Source organism: Artemia sp. Qi Xiang Cuo, chromosome 6 (genome assembly GCF_049724085.1).
Source record: "Artemia sp. Qi Xiang Cuo chromosome 6, ASM4972408v1, whole genome shotgun sequence".
Lineage (NCBI taxonomy): Eukaryota > Metazoa > Arthropoda > Branchiopoda > Anostraca > Artemiidae > Artemia > Artemia sp. Qi Xiang Cuo.
This window is the reverse complement of record NC_142799.1, coordinates 65,789,580-65,809,110: the sequence shown is the minus strand read 5'-3', so window position 1 is coordinate 65,809,110 and position 19,531 is coordinate 65,789,580. Positions and strand designations below refer to the sequence as shown.

Below are 19,531 nucleotides of genomic sequence, written 5' to 3'. Positions count from 1 at the left end.
TTTTGGAGGCCAAAGTTTATACCACCCTCGCCCCTTCTCCCAATAATAAAACCTAAATATAAGCAATGGTCATTCTGCATAGTTTCCAGCCCTTGCATCAGGGGCAGAAGGGGGTCATTTCAGCCATAGAGGCATAATTGCCAGATCTTTTGGCTATTTTGAACAAAATGGCTACTTCAAAACTTGATTGGATATCTTTGGCGACTGTGGGGAACATTTAACTTATAAGGGTGTGGGAGGGGGGCTACTAGCCCTGCAATCTCTTTTGACACTTAAAAAGGGTACGATAACTTTCAATTTCTAAACGAATGAGACGTTTTCTCATCCCCACAACAAAGTTTCTACTACAGATCCGTCCATACTGAGTGATATGGTAAAAAAAATAATACATTGAAGCCATATCACTCTTTAATTTGGCAGTGCTATTGAGCTGCCTGTTATTCGTATTTTGAAAAGTCAGAACAAGAATAAAAATGATAATACGTTTTGTTATATGCTAAAGAAGGCCACACAATACGCTATTCTTAAGCACATATCACAATATCATAACTTAAAAAAAAATTCATCTCTCCTCTTCCCAAAAAGCAACAACACAGAGAAAAAAAACTTGAATTACCCTCCTTTCTTTATTACTTTATTAATATACCTGCAAACCCCAAAATATTATCCTTTTTAGGATTGTTTGCAGGATGCCTGAGGGCCCCAAGGTTTTGCCCTAAAAAAATTCATCTTAAATCAGAAAGCTGCTGGCACCCTGCTAGAATATGTGCCTCGTCCTCCGTTCTTAGATTACATTCGGGGAAAGAATAATTTTCATCTGAGGCAGGTTGATTTTATTGCAAATTTCCAACGCCCAGCTAGCTGAGGCGAAAAACAAAACTTAAAAACAAACATGCTTTTGACGCGGAATATCGTGGTTTCAGCCACATTTCTTGATTTTCAAGCCAATATATCGTATTTTCCTTGTTTTCAAGCTAAGGAAAGGTAAGTTTCCATATAGGGGTATTGGACAATGCGATTCTAATAGTGCACTTCGTTTTTTGAACTGATTCTAGTTCTAGAAGTTATGGAGCGTTTTATTTTTTACTATGGGGCGTAATCGTCTCTTACTAGGTTGCTAGCTACCACTGCAACCCTGATACTATACCAGATTACAAACAGCAAAAAGCCTATGGCTTTTTCTTACTTAGAATTGTAAAACACGATCCTCGGCATAGCACCATACTCCAGATAAAAAAAAAATTCAAAAGATGCTTGTATTATCTTATTTTTTAGTCACTATGCGCTGTAGTTTTTACTTTACTAGAATTTCAGCTATATCAGTTGAAACTTACATAGTCCCCATTTATAATGAAGTATATCGATCAATTATGAATGTCTTATATTATCTTGTCGAAAGATAAGTGCGTATAAATATTGCAGTCGCTTATTACTTTATGTATGGTTACTACCTACGATTATGACGTCATTCATCAAGATTGGCCATTAAAATATAATTTTTAGCGGCAAAATTGATTCTATTCAAAATGGAAAAAAAACTAATTACAAATGGCACTAGGTCTAGTAATTTCCTTTAAAATGAGCCATTGAATAACTCCGTACGATATTCCAGTGCCAAGCTATATCTGGGGAAAAAAAATACCGTTTAGGCAGAATGCTGCAATAGCTAACACTTTTCTTGATTTTCCAGCCAATATATTTTCCTTGTTGTTCAAGTCAAGAGAAAGTAAGTTTCTGATATAAGGGTTTCGAGCAAGTCTGGTGACGCTATCTAATTAAGTCAATTTGGAATTTTGTAAAATATTAAGATTCAAATACAAAAGTTTAGAAATACCACTTTTTATTATGATAACATATCCTGGCAGGTGTATATAGCACTTCCACATAGCACTTCCACATAGCACTTCCTAGCTATGTGCGTCAGTGGGTCCCGATAAAGTTTGGTTGATGAAATGTATACAAGATACATTTTATGGGAAGGGGCGGTCATATACTAACTTTATGCCGGACTGACCTATGGTCCGTTGATATTTGAAATACATTGGAATATTGTCGGATTACTGTCCAAGTATCTTATAAGCGTCTAAGCATCTTATTGTATTATATCTTATTGTAAATTTTTGATACGTGTTGTCTCCCTGGGACTACCAGTCCCAGCGAAATATATATATTATCAAACCCTGTACAAGTGCATGTTGGCTGAATGAAAGTACTGTGCTATAGCCAAACTATTTACAATCTAAATATAGTCCCTTGAATATTCCCAGCTGGTACTCCTCATTAATCAAGTCATAGCCTAAGGCACGCTACCAAAGTTTAATTACCTTAGGGCCATAGTTTATCTCCCCTATAAAGAGAGAAATAAAGGCAACTACTACAACATCACCTTACAACCATAAAATCACTTTACCACAGCTTATGGCGGTTGGAAAAACTGGATCGAGAGGGCTAAATAAAAATTGTACATTGAAACACAAATGGCTTTGTCAAAAGGGGAAAGTAAATTGACTTCGCGTGCTCGAACTTTGGCTACTACAAAATAGACAAAATGGAAAAAAAGCTCAATTAAGAATTGCAAAAAAAAAAAAATACAATATCTAGTTTTTAGAAAGTAGAAGTAAGTGTATAATTAGTAGTTTTCTATGTGTTAGTAATAAATGCAATGTATTAGTGCCGTATATCATTAAATAATAAAGTATTTGTACCGCGAATTAAAATAATAAAATAAAAGATAATACGTAAAGAAAAAAAAACTAGCTGGACCGATGAAACGTTTATAGAAACAAAAGAATTTTAGGCATAATAGTAGCAAATAGGGTCCTAACTCAGTCTTACTACAGGTACAGGCTATAAACTTATTGTTCAAGGATAACACTGCTACAATTTAGCAAGGGAAACACATTAGTTGTGGTCCGAATAATTATAGGTGGGAAGCTGCCATTTCCGAGCGTATTAGGAGTAGAGATGCTTCGAAAATATGGCATTTTACGACGTAATAATCAATAGAATTACCTGTGTTAAAGCTAACCCGAGTACTAGGTTAGTTTTGTAGTTTCACAAACAAAGGCAAAGAAAAATATATATATATATATATATATATATATATAAATATGTAATTAAAACACTTGAGGAAAAGGATGAAAAAAAGAAAAATAACCTTATAAGTAAGAAAACAAATGTGGAAGCTTAGTAGAAGTCGCTGAAAGAAGCGAAAAAAAGAAAAAAAAAGAATTGTTACCCAGCTGTGATGGGAAGCCTCTTTTCCCAACACATAGGACCTTCATCGGAATAATGGTGTTAGAAAGACTTCAAATTCTGAATTAGCTGCGCGAAATGCGTCAGGAGAAAGTTCAAATTTGAATTTCAAAACCATGGCTGCTTTTGAGCCATGCAGATGTAAAGCTAACAGTGTATGAAAACTTTTATGCTTGTTTACATAGAATATGAGCCCACAGTAAGACAAACAGAGAAGGCAATGCGTCCTTTTAGATAGCTAATATTGATAATTCTGGTCCACTCTTACGGTTACTCAATGACGAACCATCCTCAAGTCTAGTCTAATTATAAATCAGTACAGTTTAGTCGAACAGACAAAATAAGAAAAATAAGTGGAAAAGAAGCTATGATAATAGAAAACTTACGAAAAAGGATGAAAAGTCGTTATATCCCTAACGAAATAAAAATATCCAAAAATAACTTCATTAATCCACAGACAGAAGTTGACACAAAGCGGATATTTTCACCAACAGATCAAGACAGCTGCGAACAGGGCAGAGATTAAACTATACTCTACCCCAAATTCCCGCAGCTATTCTCACAAGTTGGAAACTTAGTGTGACAAAAAAACTCACTTATTTAAGCACAAAATTATAAACTATCACATTGTCACGGAAACAAACAATTCATAATGAACAGAAAGCTTCTAATTTTGTAGCAATTACTCGTTATCAAAAAAGTATTTCTCTTTAAAGAGATTAGTTCCTTCATAAAATCTGCCAAATATTTTAGAAATTTATAGACGTAATAAATAAGACCAAAATTAGAGTTATAAATATTATAGCTGGAAAAAAATTAAAGTGCCAAAACATCAAATAGTTCGTGTTAACGAACTGCAAGTAAGGAGCGACCCGGCTCAATACTAACCGAAACTCTAGAAAACGGCTTTTTGATACCAATAGATACATCAAAAGAATCAGATTTCAACTTTCATCAAGTTTAGTGCTACCCATCAAAAGTTACGCGCCTGAGATAATTTGGCTGATTTTCGAAAAAAGGGAAAGACCCCCAAAAAATTATAGAACCTTAATGAAAATCACAGCATCATATTCAGTGTATCAGAGAACCCTACTATAGAGGTTTCAAACTCCTATCTACAAAAATGTGGTATTTTGCATTTTTTGCCGGAAGAAAGATCACGGATGCGTGTTTATTTGTTTTTTTTTGTTTTTGTTTTTTTTCCAGGGGTGATCGTATTGACCCAGTGGTCCTAGAATATCGTGAGCGGACTCATTGGAACGGAAATTAAAAGTTCTAGTGCCCTTTTTAAGCGATCAAAAAAATGGAGGGCAGCTAGGCCCCCTCCCATGCTAATTTTTTCTTCAAAGTCACCCGATCAAAATTTTGAGATAGCCATTTTGTTCAGCATGGTTGAAAATATGAGAACTATATCCTTTAGGATGAGTTAATCCTCCAAAGTCCCCGGGGGGAGGGCTGAAAGTTATGAACTTAACCCAATGTTAACATATAGCATTGGTTTTTAGGAAGTATACAGACGTTTTCAGGGGGGATTTTTTCCTGGTAGTAAGGGAGTGAGTGGGTTGGGGGTTATGTGGGAGGATCTTTCTATGAAGGAAGTTTTCATGGGGGAAGGGACATTGCTATGAAGGGGGTGCTGAATTCCCCAGCATTATTTAAAAAAAGATAAGAAATTGAATCTAAAAAAACAAGTTTTCCAACTGAAAATAAGGAGCAACATCAAAACTTAAAACGAACAGAAAATATTACGTGTATGATTGGGTTAACCCCCTAGTCAATACCTCGCTCTTTAAGCCAAAGATTTTGTAAGTACTTTCATAAGAGCTATTTATTCTAAGTAACGGCCTTTGTGATTAAGGGGTCATTTTAAAGAATTGGAACAAAATTCGAACTTTAACTTAAAGAGCGAGGTATTGACCAGGGGGCGAGCCCCCTAATATACATATAATAAATATATATGAATATAGAAGTTCGTTACGTAAGTTAATTCGTAAGTTACGTATATTTGTTACTAATAAAAACGTTCGTTAATAAAATTAAACAAGTTTCGAGAAAGCCATTTAACCAAATAAAAGTAAGATGAATATTCAAAGTTCGTTTTAATTATTCATGTACGGTGAGCCAAAATAAAAACCTGCATTAATTCAAAAACGTTCAAAACTTAAATTTAAAAAAAAAACTTTTTTTAACTGAAAGTATGGAACGACGTTAAAACTTAAAACGAACAGAAATTATTCTGTATATGAAAGGGGCTGTCCCCTCCTCAACGCCTCGCTTTTTACGCTAAAGTTTGACTATCTCACAACTCTTATTTTTTGGAACAATAAAAAACTTTAGCGTAAAGAGCGAGGAGTTAAGGAGGGGATAGCCCCTTTCATATACGGAATAATTTCTGTTCGTTTTAAGTTTTAACGTCGTTCCTTACTTTCAGTTAAAAGAACTTGTTTTTGTATTTAATATAGAAAAAGGGGGATGTATGCAAATCTTTTTCTTGGCTAAAGCAGATAAAAAGTAGGCAAAAATCTGTTTTTCTAGGCAGCGGCTTTGTATACATGTGTACATAAATAGGTACAAGTATATATAATATGGATCTTAGCCTTTGCAAATTGTATAAAAACAATATATATAGTTGGAACTAGTTCAAAATCTTTGAGAAAAAAAATAGTTTTTTCTGTAGGAATTAAAAATTAATAACAATGTGAACTGTGGCAAGCGTGTACATTAGGAGCCATGTGTGCAAGCTTGTAGCTATTAAATTGTTATTTAATTTAGAAAAGGTAAAGATTAATTACAAAAATAAACGCAATAAATTAGTTCGCTTTTAAGGCAAAGATGTTCCGTAAAGTAGAAAAAAAGTACATTAGCGATTTGAGAAACCTAAGAAAGCTAAGAAACGTTTTTGGATGGGAGAATTTGATAAATTTGAAAATCTAGTGAATATAACAGGAAACATATAAATATAGGCTTAGAAAAGACCTATAGCACTGAAAAAGCGGAAAAAAAACTTTAAAAAAAAACCTTAGGCTTCACTGAAGTAAATAATCCCAAAAAAAGGAAAAAAATGGTACAAGTTAAAAATATAGCCAGACGGAAGTGAAGTAAAAAAATTGGGTGATGTCAGCTAGACTTCGATATACGTGCGTATTGAGCTGATTGAACGAGATTAGTACGAGATATTTGTACTATATAAGTACAAAATAAATACCATATCATACTAGGGAGCCACCGTGACAGTGGTGTAACTCTGGCCGAGATTAAATAGAAGTATCGGAGATATGCTCCAAGTAGAGAGAGGGAAAATTATGCTCTTTCATATGGGAGTTGTTTTCGAAAAAGTGACTAGCATATCATAAACAATTAAAAAAAGGCACATTAATAGTGTAAAGGACCTAAGTTGAAGTTGAAACTTAAGGCAAGACCACTAAAAGTTGGGAAATTAAAGTGAAAATCGTCATGATCACTTGCATGTCTTAAAATAAATTACCGTATGCCATGAAAGCAAGGTATATTTCTTGCAGAAGGGTCACTTTGTTTGATAAGAGAACAGCCAAGAAAAAAATGTGGCCACAAATAAAAAAGTTTGGCTATAACAAATTAATTGCTGTGTGCAGGCTCATAACAGTTCTTTCAGCATTAGCAGTCAGACAAAAGAACCTGGTTATGTTCTCTGTTAGCTCCCAGAAGAAACTTGTGGTAAGCAAACCTTGGATTGAAAATTTCATAGCAGGTAAAAAGGTGAACAGCTAAATTTTGAGCTTATCAGATCTAAGCTGTAAATGGAGCTTGTCCCAAAAGGACAATAAAGCTGAAAAAAAGAGATTACAGGCAAAAATGTTATTAAACTGTTTCAAGTACCTGAAATTCGAAAAGAATTAGAAAGCTAAAAAGTTTGTATAAGCCAACAGACATAGAGTAAGCTAAATCAGTTACTGACGCAAGTTGTTTCAAAATAGAACCCTAGAAAAGTTGTAAAACACAGATTTAAAAAAAAATGTATATAGTCGTATATTGAAAATGTATATGGTGGTAACAAATACTATTGAGAAAAAATATATTTATAAAGGTATTTTGAAAACCTTTAATAAATATGGAATTGTTATAATTTCAAATTGTAAATTTTAATAACAAAGTCATGTTATATGAATTATTGCCAAGCCCTTATATAGAGGCTAATCACAGTTCTCAGTCATCATGTATAAATCTATTTGTTAGAGTTGATTTTTTTTTGTAAATATTTTAATTGCATTTAAGACTGATCAGATAAAAGTCTTGACGGACTTTTTTAAAGTTGTACAAAGAACAAATATTGTAGTTATTAAATAAATTGTTAGGGTACATAATTATTGTTTTTTTTTAGCAATTAAGTTATGTATCAACATAACTTTTTTTTATATATATATATATATATATATATATATATATATATATATATATATATATATATATATATATATATATATATATATATATATATATATATATATATATATATATATATGTATATATATATGTATATGTATATATGTATATATATATATATATATATATATATATATATTATATATATTATATATATATATATATATATATCTATATATATATATATATATATATATATATATATATATATATATATATATCTATATATATATATATCTATATCTATCTATTCTATCTATTTCTATCTATATCTTATCACACTATCACACTATCACACTACTATATCTATCACATCTACACACACACTATCACACTACCTATCACACTCTCACTCTCAATCTCTCTCTCACTATGTATGTCTAACTCTCTCTCTTTCTCTAAGTCACACTCTCTATCATTCACTCATACACATACAGATAAACATACAGACACACACATATATATATATATATATATATATATATATATATATATATATATAACCTAAACTATCCATGAAATATAGTGAATTGGTATTTTGAGTGTTTTATTTTTAAAAAAATATATTTTTTGCTTTGTGTATAGTTACATTACTATATAGTGTCTTAAAATGACTTTTAAAACTGTAACTGAATGTATCTTTTGCTCGTGTATATAGCATGTTTTGATTTTTAGAAGTAACTTTCAGTTGTAACTAGAGGTTTAATTTCATATCTAAGCTTTGTGACTTCTAGTCAACGCATAAATATTTTTTTATTGTGTAATAATCTGTTAAGTGATTAATAATTCTATATTAAGTTAAAAAGGATGATAAAACAAATCACATGCAAGAAACATAGTGTTTATATTTAAGCGGCATTTCTTATTTAATGCGAGAAGAGAGAAAAATAATTAAAAAAAATAAGCTTCTCGCTTTAAAAAAAAGAATGTAGTAATATATACAAAGTTGAATGTTTCTTTTTACTATATATCTAATACTTTATGCTTTATATGTATTCTAACGTGAATATTTTTTTTTAGATACAGCCTTAGTTTTTCTGGAGACCAGACTTTTCGTAACATCTTTTCGGATCCATTTTTTCAATCATTTCTTTGACGCATTTTTGGAAAGTAGCAAGTTCCAAAGCCAGTTTAATTGTATCCTGATACCAACAGCTCACACCATCAGAAACCAAACCATAACTGGTCAACTAATATTTTGGAAACTGTATGCAATATTACAGAACATTGCTACCAGTTCATCATAAAGTGAGATAGAATCAGAACTCAAATTAGGCCTAGAAAATATCAAAGAATGTGCTACATAGCCTAAATGGCTTTATATTATTGAAAGAATATGGGAAAATGCTTTGTGTTGGAAAAATATGTGAAAATTTAAAATCAAAATTGTTATGTATAATTTATCCAAGGCATTTCTAACCCCGGGAAATAAACGGTAAATCAACCACATCACCCACATAAATTAAATTATTAATGGGAATTAAATTTAAACTCAAACAATTAATAAAGTTTCTAATATAACTTTATATCAAATGTAAAAAAAAAAAAAAAAACACTAATATAATGCTTAAGCCATTGTAGGTCAAACTAAAAAAGAAGATGCATATAAGGATGAGGGTGAAAAGAGAATAATAATAACTTTATGCCGGACTGACCTCTGGTCCGTTGATACTATAAATACCTTGGAATATTGTCGGATTATTGTAAGCGTCTAAGCATCTTATTGTATTATATCTTATTGTAAATTTCTGATACTTGCTGTCTCCCTGGGACCACCAGTCCCAGCGGAATAGATATATATGTTATTAAACCTTGTACTAGTGTATGTTAGCTGAATAAAAGTATTGTGCTATAGCCAACCTCTCTACAATCTAAATTTAGTCCCTTGAATATTTCCAGCTGGTACGCTTCATTAGTCAGGTCATAGCCTAAGGCACGCTACCAAAGTTTAATTACCTTGGGGGCATAGTTTATCTCCCCTATAAATGGAGAAATAAAGGCATCTACAACAACCTCACCAAATATCATTAAAACCACTTTACCATACAAGGCGGTTCTAATGGTGTACTTTTTGTTTTAATCTGAGTCTATTTTTTGGAGTTAAGGGTTATTGTATTTCTTAACATTGGATGTGATCGTCTCTATACTAGGTTGCTAGCTACCGCTGCAACCCGGATAGGAGCAAAAACATAGTTCAGCAGACTACATAGGAATTTATCAGACAAATAGCAGGAATCTAATGGTTTCCAGCTGCTAAGACTATAGAAAAATAACAAAAACGTACGGAATCAAGAAAAAAAATAATAGAAAATAACCACTGAAGTTGATAAGGCCATAAGAAACAAAAAGTTTCCGAAAATTGAGATTGAAGTATTTACAGTTATGAGAGTCATTTAACTACACATTCATATTTTCTTTTAGAGAAATATAAGTTTTTGTGTTTTCTTCTAGAGCAATAGAGCGAAGTTTTAATATCTGAGCACTGGACTTTTGTGCGGAAAAATTCAGCATCAAAGCCCTCACGGTTAAGTGGTTTTTTTTTTCTTCCATAAGCATGTGAACATACTTTCTTCAGTACTGCATCTTCACAGAAAAGAAAAGATAATCTTAATTTCTTTAGCCATATTTTTTGACAATACTGTTTCATTTACCATTTTTTAATTTTCTCCATGAGTGTCAACCATCTAAGTCACACTCCAGCAGTCGTCACAGTCACGGTTGTGGTAAGGGAACTCGTGAAAGGTCAACACTATTTTTCAGCTATATCAAATTGATATTTTAGTTATAAAAGCACATGAAGGTGATTTTCTTCGGGACAACTTTCGCTTGATTTAAGCGTCAATAGTACTTTTGACTTTCTTTATGGAGCTTATTTACCTGATTTTATCAGAGGAAAAATCAGGAAACTTTTTCCACTAACCTGGGACTAGGTCACCGAATCCAATAGTTGTCATTGTGATGAAACAAAAATAAAAGGCCTCCAGAAAGCTCCATTCCTCCCAGATCATAAACAGACCTGCGCCTACTGATAAATACACCATGAGGAGGGATATTGCTAGGGCGGCTGAAAATGTTTTCCCATATTTCCTCCGAAAACGATGGAAAGGTGAATTTTGTATCCCTGGTGATGATGCTGCCAAGGATCTTTGCTATAAAAAAAATATTAAAAAATCTATGCAAAGGGTTCAGTTCCCAAAATCAACAAATTCACTTGACACAAGCGGGCAAAATTGAGAAAGAATATAAGTTGTCATTTTTTACTGTAATATGGCGCACTGCATAATGTTATTCTGTAGTTCTTAATTTTTGTTTTGTATGTCTTTCTCTCTTTAATAATTGATTGTTAATTAACCATAGGTAAAATCAAGGAGCTATCAAATTAATTATAAAACCTTAATTTATAATTTAAGTATTCTTTTTGTGTTAGTTGCACGTTTGAGCAGCTACAAAATTTTAATGGAAATTTGGGTATAGGGAAATCTGTACTTATGTATTAAACTTGCTCTCTGGGAAACCAATCACGAAAAACCCGCCCACTCAAGAGACCACTATAGAGTAATGCAATGCAAAACGTGGTTTTCATTGCGTTAACGATATTTAAACCTGTTGTTTTTTGGGGCTTAGGGGGGGATGGTACCTAGGTTAGGTTAGGTTACGTATTTAATATATGTTATGCTTTACCCCCACCCCTAATCGGCAAATATATAGCCCAAATTTGTTTCTAAACTATTATATATTCATCCTATTTTATTTTATTTCATTAGCATTAATCAAACTTGACTTCTTTAGCAGTATATAAAAGCGTACGTTTAAGACATAAGCACCGGGAAATCAAACTCAGGTGCCTTTTCAGTTTCGAAAGCTAAAATATTTTGCCGCTTTAAGCTTCGTCTGAATTGGGTAATAGTAGTCGTAATTGTGACTGCCTTGTGTCAGTACATTTTATGTCTTCTCGCGGGTATCTCCCCCTCCCTCCTTCCGTACGCATGCAACAACCCAGGATGGACGTTTGGAATGCTTTTTGTTTATATCGCTGCAATAGATCGAAAGCATTTTCCACTGACAATTTGACAAACCATATTCTTGAAACAAGCCTGAGAATTATCAGTTGAACAAGAGGTAAAACTGGTTTATAAAACTGAATTGTCAAAATGCGAACTGTGGAAAAACAATATTTATATGCCCAACACACAACAAGTCAAAATCCGCAATCCAATTCTTATGTGTTTTTCAAACGAAACCGTCGAACTAACTATCTAGATTATGAGATTATGATCCTGATTGTCAGTGGAACAGTATTTTTATGATCTAGGTGAGCAATTCAAAGCGCAGGGTCCAGGCCCAACCGTTGGAGCGGGGCAATATTTTTGTGGATCATGGACAGGGCGTGCACCCTTTGGCGGACTATGCTTTATAATCTTAATTTTGAAAAAAAAAATTTCTTCTGAATGAGTTCATCTTCATTTAAAGATCAAAAAATACATTTCAGAGCTGCAATAACACCATGCTTTGTATAAAAGGTGTTGTATGTATACAACATTTTTCATTGGCATAAAATAGCCAAGATGGCGACCCATAAAAAAACAAATTAATGATATTTTAAGCTTCCTTCAGGTGAATATACGAAAAATTTGGAATAATAAAACTTGAATGTCAAGCGGGGGACATCAGGATTTTAGAAATACTGATGTGAGGCATGGCCTGAAATCAGCTAGAAACCGCTGATCTTGATCGCTAATGGAGCGAAATACTTCTCTATCCAGATTATGGTTTGCAATCCAGTTTGTCAGTAGAAAAGGCCTCTGCTATTATTGTATTGTGCTGACGCTATTTAGAGGGATGGCAATACCAATGCGTGATACTTCTCTTGGGTGTGCGAGGACTCATCGGTGTCTCTTGCCACTGACTGTGTCAATAAAAGATGGTTTCTTATTTGATTATTCGAAATTTTGGCCAATTCGCTATGCCTTCAAAACTATCAGAATAAGATTAAATTGAGTGGCATTCTGCGTTTTATTGAAATTCAAATAAAGAAAAAAATGAATTTAAGGAAAAGTTAATCCTAATTTTAAATAAACACATGTTAATTTTGTTAGTTTTTCTCTCTTTTTTGTTGTGAACAGTATAAGAAATTAACTAAAGTTAAAGCAATAAAATTTGGAAAAAAACAGAAGAAATCAAATGAGGGTCAAGTAACCCAGGTTGGTGACACGCCTTCGGCTGAAAGGTATTGTGTATATACCAAAACATGCAAAATTGAAGCCTTTTGTTGAACTTACAAGTGTAGAAAGTAGTTTTGGAAAAGCAAAGCAAACTGATTAACTTGTAGGTTTGTCTAAGTATAATTTTGTCTAAATTTATAATTAGTCCAAGACTAAGTAAGCACAAAAGAAAGAAAAACCGAGTAAAAAAAATGAAAAATTCAGATCTAGATCAAGAAGCCCAGTCTCTTTATCTTGTATATTTATCTTTCTTCTTTTTTTTTGCCTCCATAATATTTGCTATTCAAGCCCAGTGACAAAACAATTTAACAGAAAGTGTAAATAAATTTGAGTCTATGCATAAGAAGTAAAATTCAATCAAATTCTTAAAGATGGTTTCATACGTAAATTATTAATAATCATACTTAAATATGGCCTTCAGTGCTCGACTTTTTGTACTTACTAAAAATTTTTTTCCTCTGATAACTCGATCTGTGTTTCATTTGTAAGCTAAAATATTAAACCTTCATGAGCGCAGAGTTTTGAAATTTGAATTGCAAAAAAAAGTTGGGTTTAAGTAACGAAAATATTTAATCTATCAGGATTTCTAATTGTGAAGTAGGAAATCCGCTCAGGTGATTTTTATCACCCAAGGCTTATGGAGTATTTCCCTTAAGTTGTTTTTCGAGAATTTGGAAATCCTCGATGGTTCAGAAATGAATTTTGCAATTTATGGAAGTTTTCAAACCTAGTTTTTTTTTGGCTGGGTTCAAAAAAGTACTTTTTTCTATCGCAATCCGTATTTTCCATTGTCGAACAGTTTTTGGTAACGAACAGTAAATAATGGGCTACTCGCCCCAATAGTAACTGAAACTCAAAAATAATGAATTTTAATAGCAATTAACAAATCAAAGAATTGGCTTTTGATACTTATCCAAAGGTATATAACAGTAGTAATCAACATTATACTTCTCCCAGATATATAGCAAATACCATGTTATTCTAACAGACATATAGGAAATACCATGTTATTCTAACAGACATATAGGAAATATCATGTTATTCTACGACGCCCCCGTACCAAACAGGTTGGGCACCTTTGCCAAGATATTTACACAATATAAGGACAATTTTTTCTGACATATATGTCTAGTTAATTATATACAAGTTTTTTTTTTAGGTTAAATCTGTGGTCATTCATCTGTAATTTGATTAGTAGGTTTTTTTTTTTTTTAACTTGGATAATAGGTTTTTAAACCTATTACTACGAACGCTACATGCATTCCATTTTTGGAAATAGGAGCGAGATTGTGTGATGCTATAAGACTGGTTTCGTTTCATGGGTTTATTAATAGAAGGACTAATGTTTTTGAAAAGGGTAATTACTTCTTTAGTTTACGAGATATGCGAATTTTTTGCGAAAAGATATTTGCGTAAAGGTATTGCGATGGTTAAGAATGCCTCACGGGTAATTAAAGAATGAGGAATGGGATGCTATAATTAGAATGATTTTAAGTTGAAAAATTGTGACGTAAAAATAACTCAGTTATTTGCCTGCGTGTATAGGAATTCCCATGTTATTTGCTTGCTTGTATTTTGTGTTAAAATAAGTAGTTTTTGTATCTTTTAAAAGAGCTTTAAGGGGTTTGAGAGACTCAGTTGCCTGATTCCGTGTGGTTTTTCTTTACTTGGTGGTCATTAAAAACGAAATTTTTGTGTTAAATCAGTAGTTTTTGTATCTTTTAAAAGAGCTTTAAGGGGTTTGAGAAACTCATTTGCCTGATTTCGTGTGGTTTTTCTTTACTTGGTGTTAATTTATTGTATCTTTTAAAAGAACTTTACGGGGTTTTAGAGACTCATGATACTGCGTCCGTGTGTTTTTTCTTTAATTTATTTTAAATCAAAAAGTAATTTTTTTGTTAAATAGGTTGCTTTTGTATATTTTTAAAGAGCTTTAAGGGGTTTGAGAGACTCAGTTGCCGGATTCCGAGTGATTTTTTTATCCTTGGAAGTCATTAAAAACGTAACTTGGTGGTCATTTGTTGTATCTTTTAAAAGAGCTTTACAGGGTTTGAGAGACTCAGTTGCCTAATTCCGTGTGATTTTTCTTTACTTGATGGTCATTAAAAACGAAATTTTTGTGTTAAATAAGTAGTTTTTGTATCTTTTAAAAGAGCTTTACTGAGATTGAGAGACTCAGTTGCCGTAGTCCTTGTGGTTTTTCTTTCCTTGGTGGTCATTAAAAAAGAAACTTGGTGGTCATTTGTTGTAACTTTTAAAATAGCTTTACAGGGTTTGAGAGACTCAGTTGCCTAATTCCGTGTGGTTTTTCTTTACTTGGTGGTCATTAAAAACGAACTTTTTGTGTTAAATAAGTAGTTTTTGTATCTTTTATAAGTGATTTATGGGGTTTGAGAGACTCAGTTGCCTGTTTCCTTGTTTTTTTTCTTTTCTTTGATTTATTTTTTTTAATATTTTTTAAGATGTTTTATGTGTTTGTGAGTCTCAGTTGACTAATTCCTTGTGATTTTTCTTTACTTTATTGTCATTAAAAACTAAATTTTTTTGTTAAATAATTAGTTTTTTTATCTTTTAAAAGAGCTTTACGGGGATTGTGAGACTCAGTTGCCTAATTCCGTGTGGTTTTCCTTTACTTGATGGTGATTAAAAACGAGATTTTTGTGTTAAATAAGTAGTTTTTGTATCTTTTAAAAGAGCTTTACGGGGATTGAGAGACTCAGTTGCCTAATTCCGTGTGGTTTTCCTTTACTTGGTGGTCATTAAAAACGAAATTTTTGTGTTAAATCAGTAGTTTTTGTATCTTTTAAAAGAGCTTTAAGGGGTTTGACAGACTCCGTTGCCTGATTCCGTGTGGTTTTTCTTTACTTGGTAGTCATTTGTTGTATCTTTTAAAAGAGCTTTAAAGGGTTTGAGAGACTCAGTTGCCTAATTCCGTGTGATTTTTCTTCACTTGGTGGTCATTAAAAACGAAATTTGTGTGTTAAATAAGTAGTTTTTGTATCTTTTAAAAGAGCTTTAAGGGGTTTGAGAGACTCAGTTGCCTGATTCCGTGTGGTTTTTCTTTACTTGGTGGTCATTATAAACGAAATTTTTGTGTTAATTACGTTGTTTTTGTTTCTTTTAAAAGAGCTTTACGGGGATTGAGAGACTCAGTTGTCGGATTCCATGTGGTTTTTTTTTACTTGGTGGTCATTAAAAACGAAATTTTTGTGTTAAATAAGTAGTTTTTGTATCTTTTAAAAGAGCTTGACAGGGTTTGAGAGACTCAGTTGCCGGATTCCGGGTGGTTTTTCTTTTCGAGGTTGTCATTAAAAACTAAATGTTTGTGTTAAATAATTAGTTTTTGTATCTTTTAATATAGCTTGAAGGGTTTTTACAGACTCAGTTGCCTGATTCTGTGTGGTTTTCCTTTACTTAGTGGTCATTAAAACCGAAATTTTTGTGTTAAATAAGTAGTTTTTGTATCTTTTAAAAGAGCTTTACGGGGATTGAGAGACTCAGTTGCTGGATTCCTTGTGCTTTTGTTTACTTGGTGGTGATTTGTTTTATCTTTTAAAAGAGCTTTACAGGGTTTGAGAGACTCAGTTGCCTAATTCAGTGTGGTTTTCCTTTACTTGGTGGTCATTAAAAACTAAATTTTTGCGTTAAATAAGTAGTTTTTTGTATCTTTTAAAATAGCTTTAAGGGGTTTGAGAAACTCAGTTGCCTGATTCCATGTGGTTTTTTTTTACTTGGTGGTCATTTGTTTTATCTTTTAAAAGAGCTTTACAGGGTTTGAGAGACTCAGTTGCCGGATTCCATGTGGTTTTTCTTTACTTGGTGGTCATTAAAAACGAAACTTGGTGGTCATTTGTTGTATCTTTTAAAAGAGCTTTACAGGGTTTGAGAGACTCAGTTGCCTAATTCCGTGTGGTTTTTCTTTACTTGATGGTCATTAAAAACGAAATTTTTGTGTTAAATAAGTATTTTTTGTATCTATTAAAATAGCTTTAATTTGTTTGAGAGACTCAGTTGCCTGATTCATGGTGTTTTTTATATTATTTGATTGGAAAATTTTTATATTATAATATATCTGTTATGTGTTTGAGAGACTCAGTTGCATGATTCCTTGTTATTTTTATTTGCTTGTTTTTAATTAAAAACGAAATTTTTGTTTTAAATAAGTATTTTTTGTATCTTTTAAAAGAGCTTTAAGGGGTTTGAGAGACTCAGTTGCCTAATTCCTTGTGATTTTTCTTTACTTGGTAGTCATTAAAAACGAAATTTGTGTGTTATATAAGTAGTTTTTGTATCTTTTAAAAGAGCTTTACGGGGATTGTGAGACTCAGTTGCCTGATTCCTTGTGGTTTTTCTTTACTTGGTGGTCATTAAAAACGAAATTTTTGTGTTAAATAAGTAGTTTTTGTATCTTTTAAAAAAGCTTTAAAGGGATTGAGAGACTCAGTTACCTGATTCCGTGTGGTTTTATTTTACTTGGTGGTCATTAAAAACGAAATTTTTGTGTTAAATAAGTAGTTTTTGTATCTTTTAAAAGAGCTTTACAGGGTTTGAGATACTCAGTTGCCTGATTCCGTGTGGTTTTTCTTTAATTGGTGGTCATTAAAAACTAAATATTTGTTGTAACTCAGTATTTTTTTTATATTTTAAAAGAGCTTTACGGGGATTGAGAGAGTCAGTTGCTGGATTCCATGTGGTTTTCTTTACTTGGTGGTCATTTGTTGTATCTTTTAAAAGAGCTTTACAGGGTTTGAGAGACTCAGTTGCCTAATTCCGTGTGGTTTTCCTTTACTTGGTGGTAAATAAAAACGAAAGTTTTGAGTTAAATCAGTAGTTTTTGTATCTTTTAAAAGAGCTTTAAGGGGTTTGAGAGACTCAGTTGCCTGATTCCGTGTGGTTTTTTTTACTTGGTGGTCATTTGTTTTATCTTTTAAAAGAGCTTTATAGGGTTTGAGAGACTCAGTTGCCGGATTCCATGTGGTTTTTCTTTACTTGGTGGTCATTAAAAACGAAACTTGGTGGTCATTTTTTGTATCTTTTAAAAGAGCTTTACAGGGTATGAGAGACTCAGTTGCCTGATTCCGTGTGATTTTTCTTTACTTGGTGGTCATTTGTTGTATCTTTTAAAAGAGCTTTACTGGGTTTGAGAGACTCAGTTGCCTAATTCCGTGTGATTTTTCTTTACTTGATGGTCATTAAAAATGAAATTTTTGTTAAATAAGTAGTTTTTGTATCTTTTAAAAGAGCTTTACGGGGATTGAGAGACTCAGTTGCCTAATTCCGTGTGATTTTTCTTTACTTGGTGGTCATTAAAAACTAAATTTTTGTGTTAAATAAGTAGTTTTTGTATCTTTTAAAAGAGCTTTAAGGGGTTTGAGAGACTCAGTTGCCTAATTACGTGTGTTTTTTCTTTACTTTTTGTTCATTTTTTGTATCTTTTAAAAGAGCTTTAATGGGCTTGAGAGACTCAGTTGCCTGATTCCGTGTGGTTTTTCTTTACTTGGTGGTCATTAAAAATGAAATTTTTGCGTTAAATAAGTAGTTTTTAAGAGCTTTACGGGGATTGAGAGACTCAGTTGCCTAATTCCGTGTGGTTTTCCTTTACTTGGTGGTCATTAAAAACGAAATTTTTGTGTTAAATCAGTAGTTTTTGTATCTTTTAAAAGAGCTTTAAGGGGTTTGAGAGACTCCGTTGCCTGATTCCGTGTGGTTTTTCTTTACTTGGTAGTCATTTGTTGTATCTTTTAAAAGAGCTTTACAGGGTTTGAGAGACTCAGTTGCCTAATTCCGTGTGATTTTTCTTCACTTGGTGGTCATTAAAAACGAAATTTTTGTGTTAAATAAGTAGTTTTTGTATCTTTTAAAAGAGCTTTAAGGGGTTTGAGAGACTCAGTGGCCTGATTCCGTGTGGTTTTTCTTTACTTGGTGGTCATTAAAAACGAAATTTTTGTGTTCAATAAGTAGTTTTTGTATCTTTTAAAAGAGCTTTACGGGGATTGAGAGACTCAGTTGCCGGATTCCATGTGGTTTTTCTTTACTTGGTAGTCATTAAAAACTAATTTTTTGTGTTAAATAAGTAGCTTTTGTATATTTTAAAAGATCTTTACAGGGATTGAGAGACTCAGTTGCCGGATTCCGTGTGGTTTTTCTTTACTTGGTGGTCATTAAAAACGAAATTTTTGTGTTAAATAAGTAGTTTTTGTATCTTTTAAAAGAGCTTTACAGGGTTTGAGAGACTCAGTTGCTGGATTCCATGTGGTTTTCTTTACTTGGTGGTCATTTGTTGTATCTTTTAAAAGAGCTTTACAGAGTTTGAGAGACTCAGTTGCCTAATTCCGTGTGGTTTTCCTTTACTTGGTGGTCATTAAAAACGAAATTTTTGTGTTAAATCAGTAGTTTTTGTATCTTTTAAAAGAGCTTTAAGGGGTTTGAGAGACTCAGTTGCCTGATTCCATGTGGTTTTTTTTTACTTGGTGGTCATTTTTTGTATCTTTTAAAATATCTTTACAGAGTTTTAGAGACTCAGTTTCCTAATTACGTGTGGTTTTACTTTACTTGGTGGTCATTAAAAAAGAAATTTTTGTGTTAAATCAGTAGTTTTTGTATCTTTTAAAAGAGCTTTACAGGGTTTGAGAGAC

The 19,531-nt window shown here is 32.4% G+C and overlaps 1 protein-coding gene across 2 annotated transcripts in view; it reads right to left on the bottom strand.

Moving 5' to 3' along the window:
* The window catches only part of LOC148951519 (potassium channel, subfamily K, member 16-like), a 164,785-nt gene that overhangs the window by 19,085 nt on the left and 126,169 nt on the right, over positions 1-19,531 (bottom strand). For both annotated transcript variants that reach the window (XM_089090305.1, XM_089090306.1), the window contains one exon: positions 10,595-10,823. In XM_089090305.1, the coding sequence (XP_088946431.1) occupies positions 10,595-10,823 (229 nt within the window). The remainder of the gene's footprint in view (positions 1-10,594; positions 10,824-19,531) is intronic.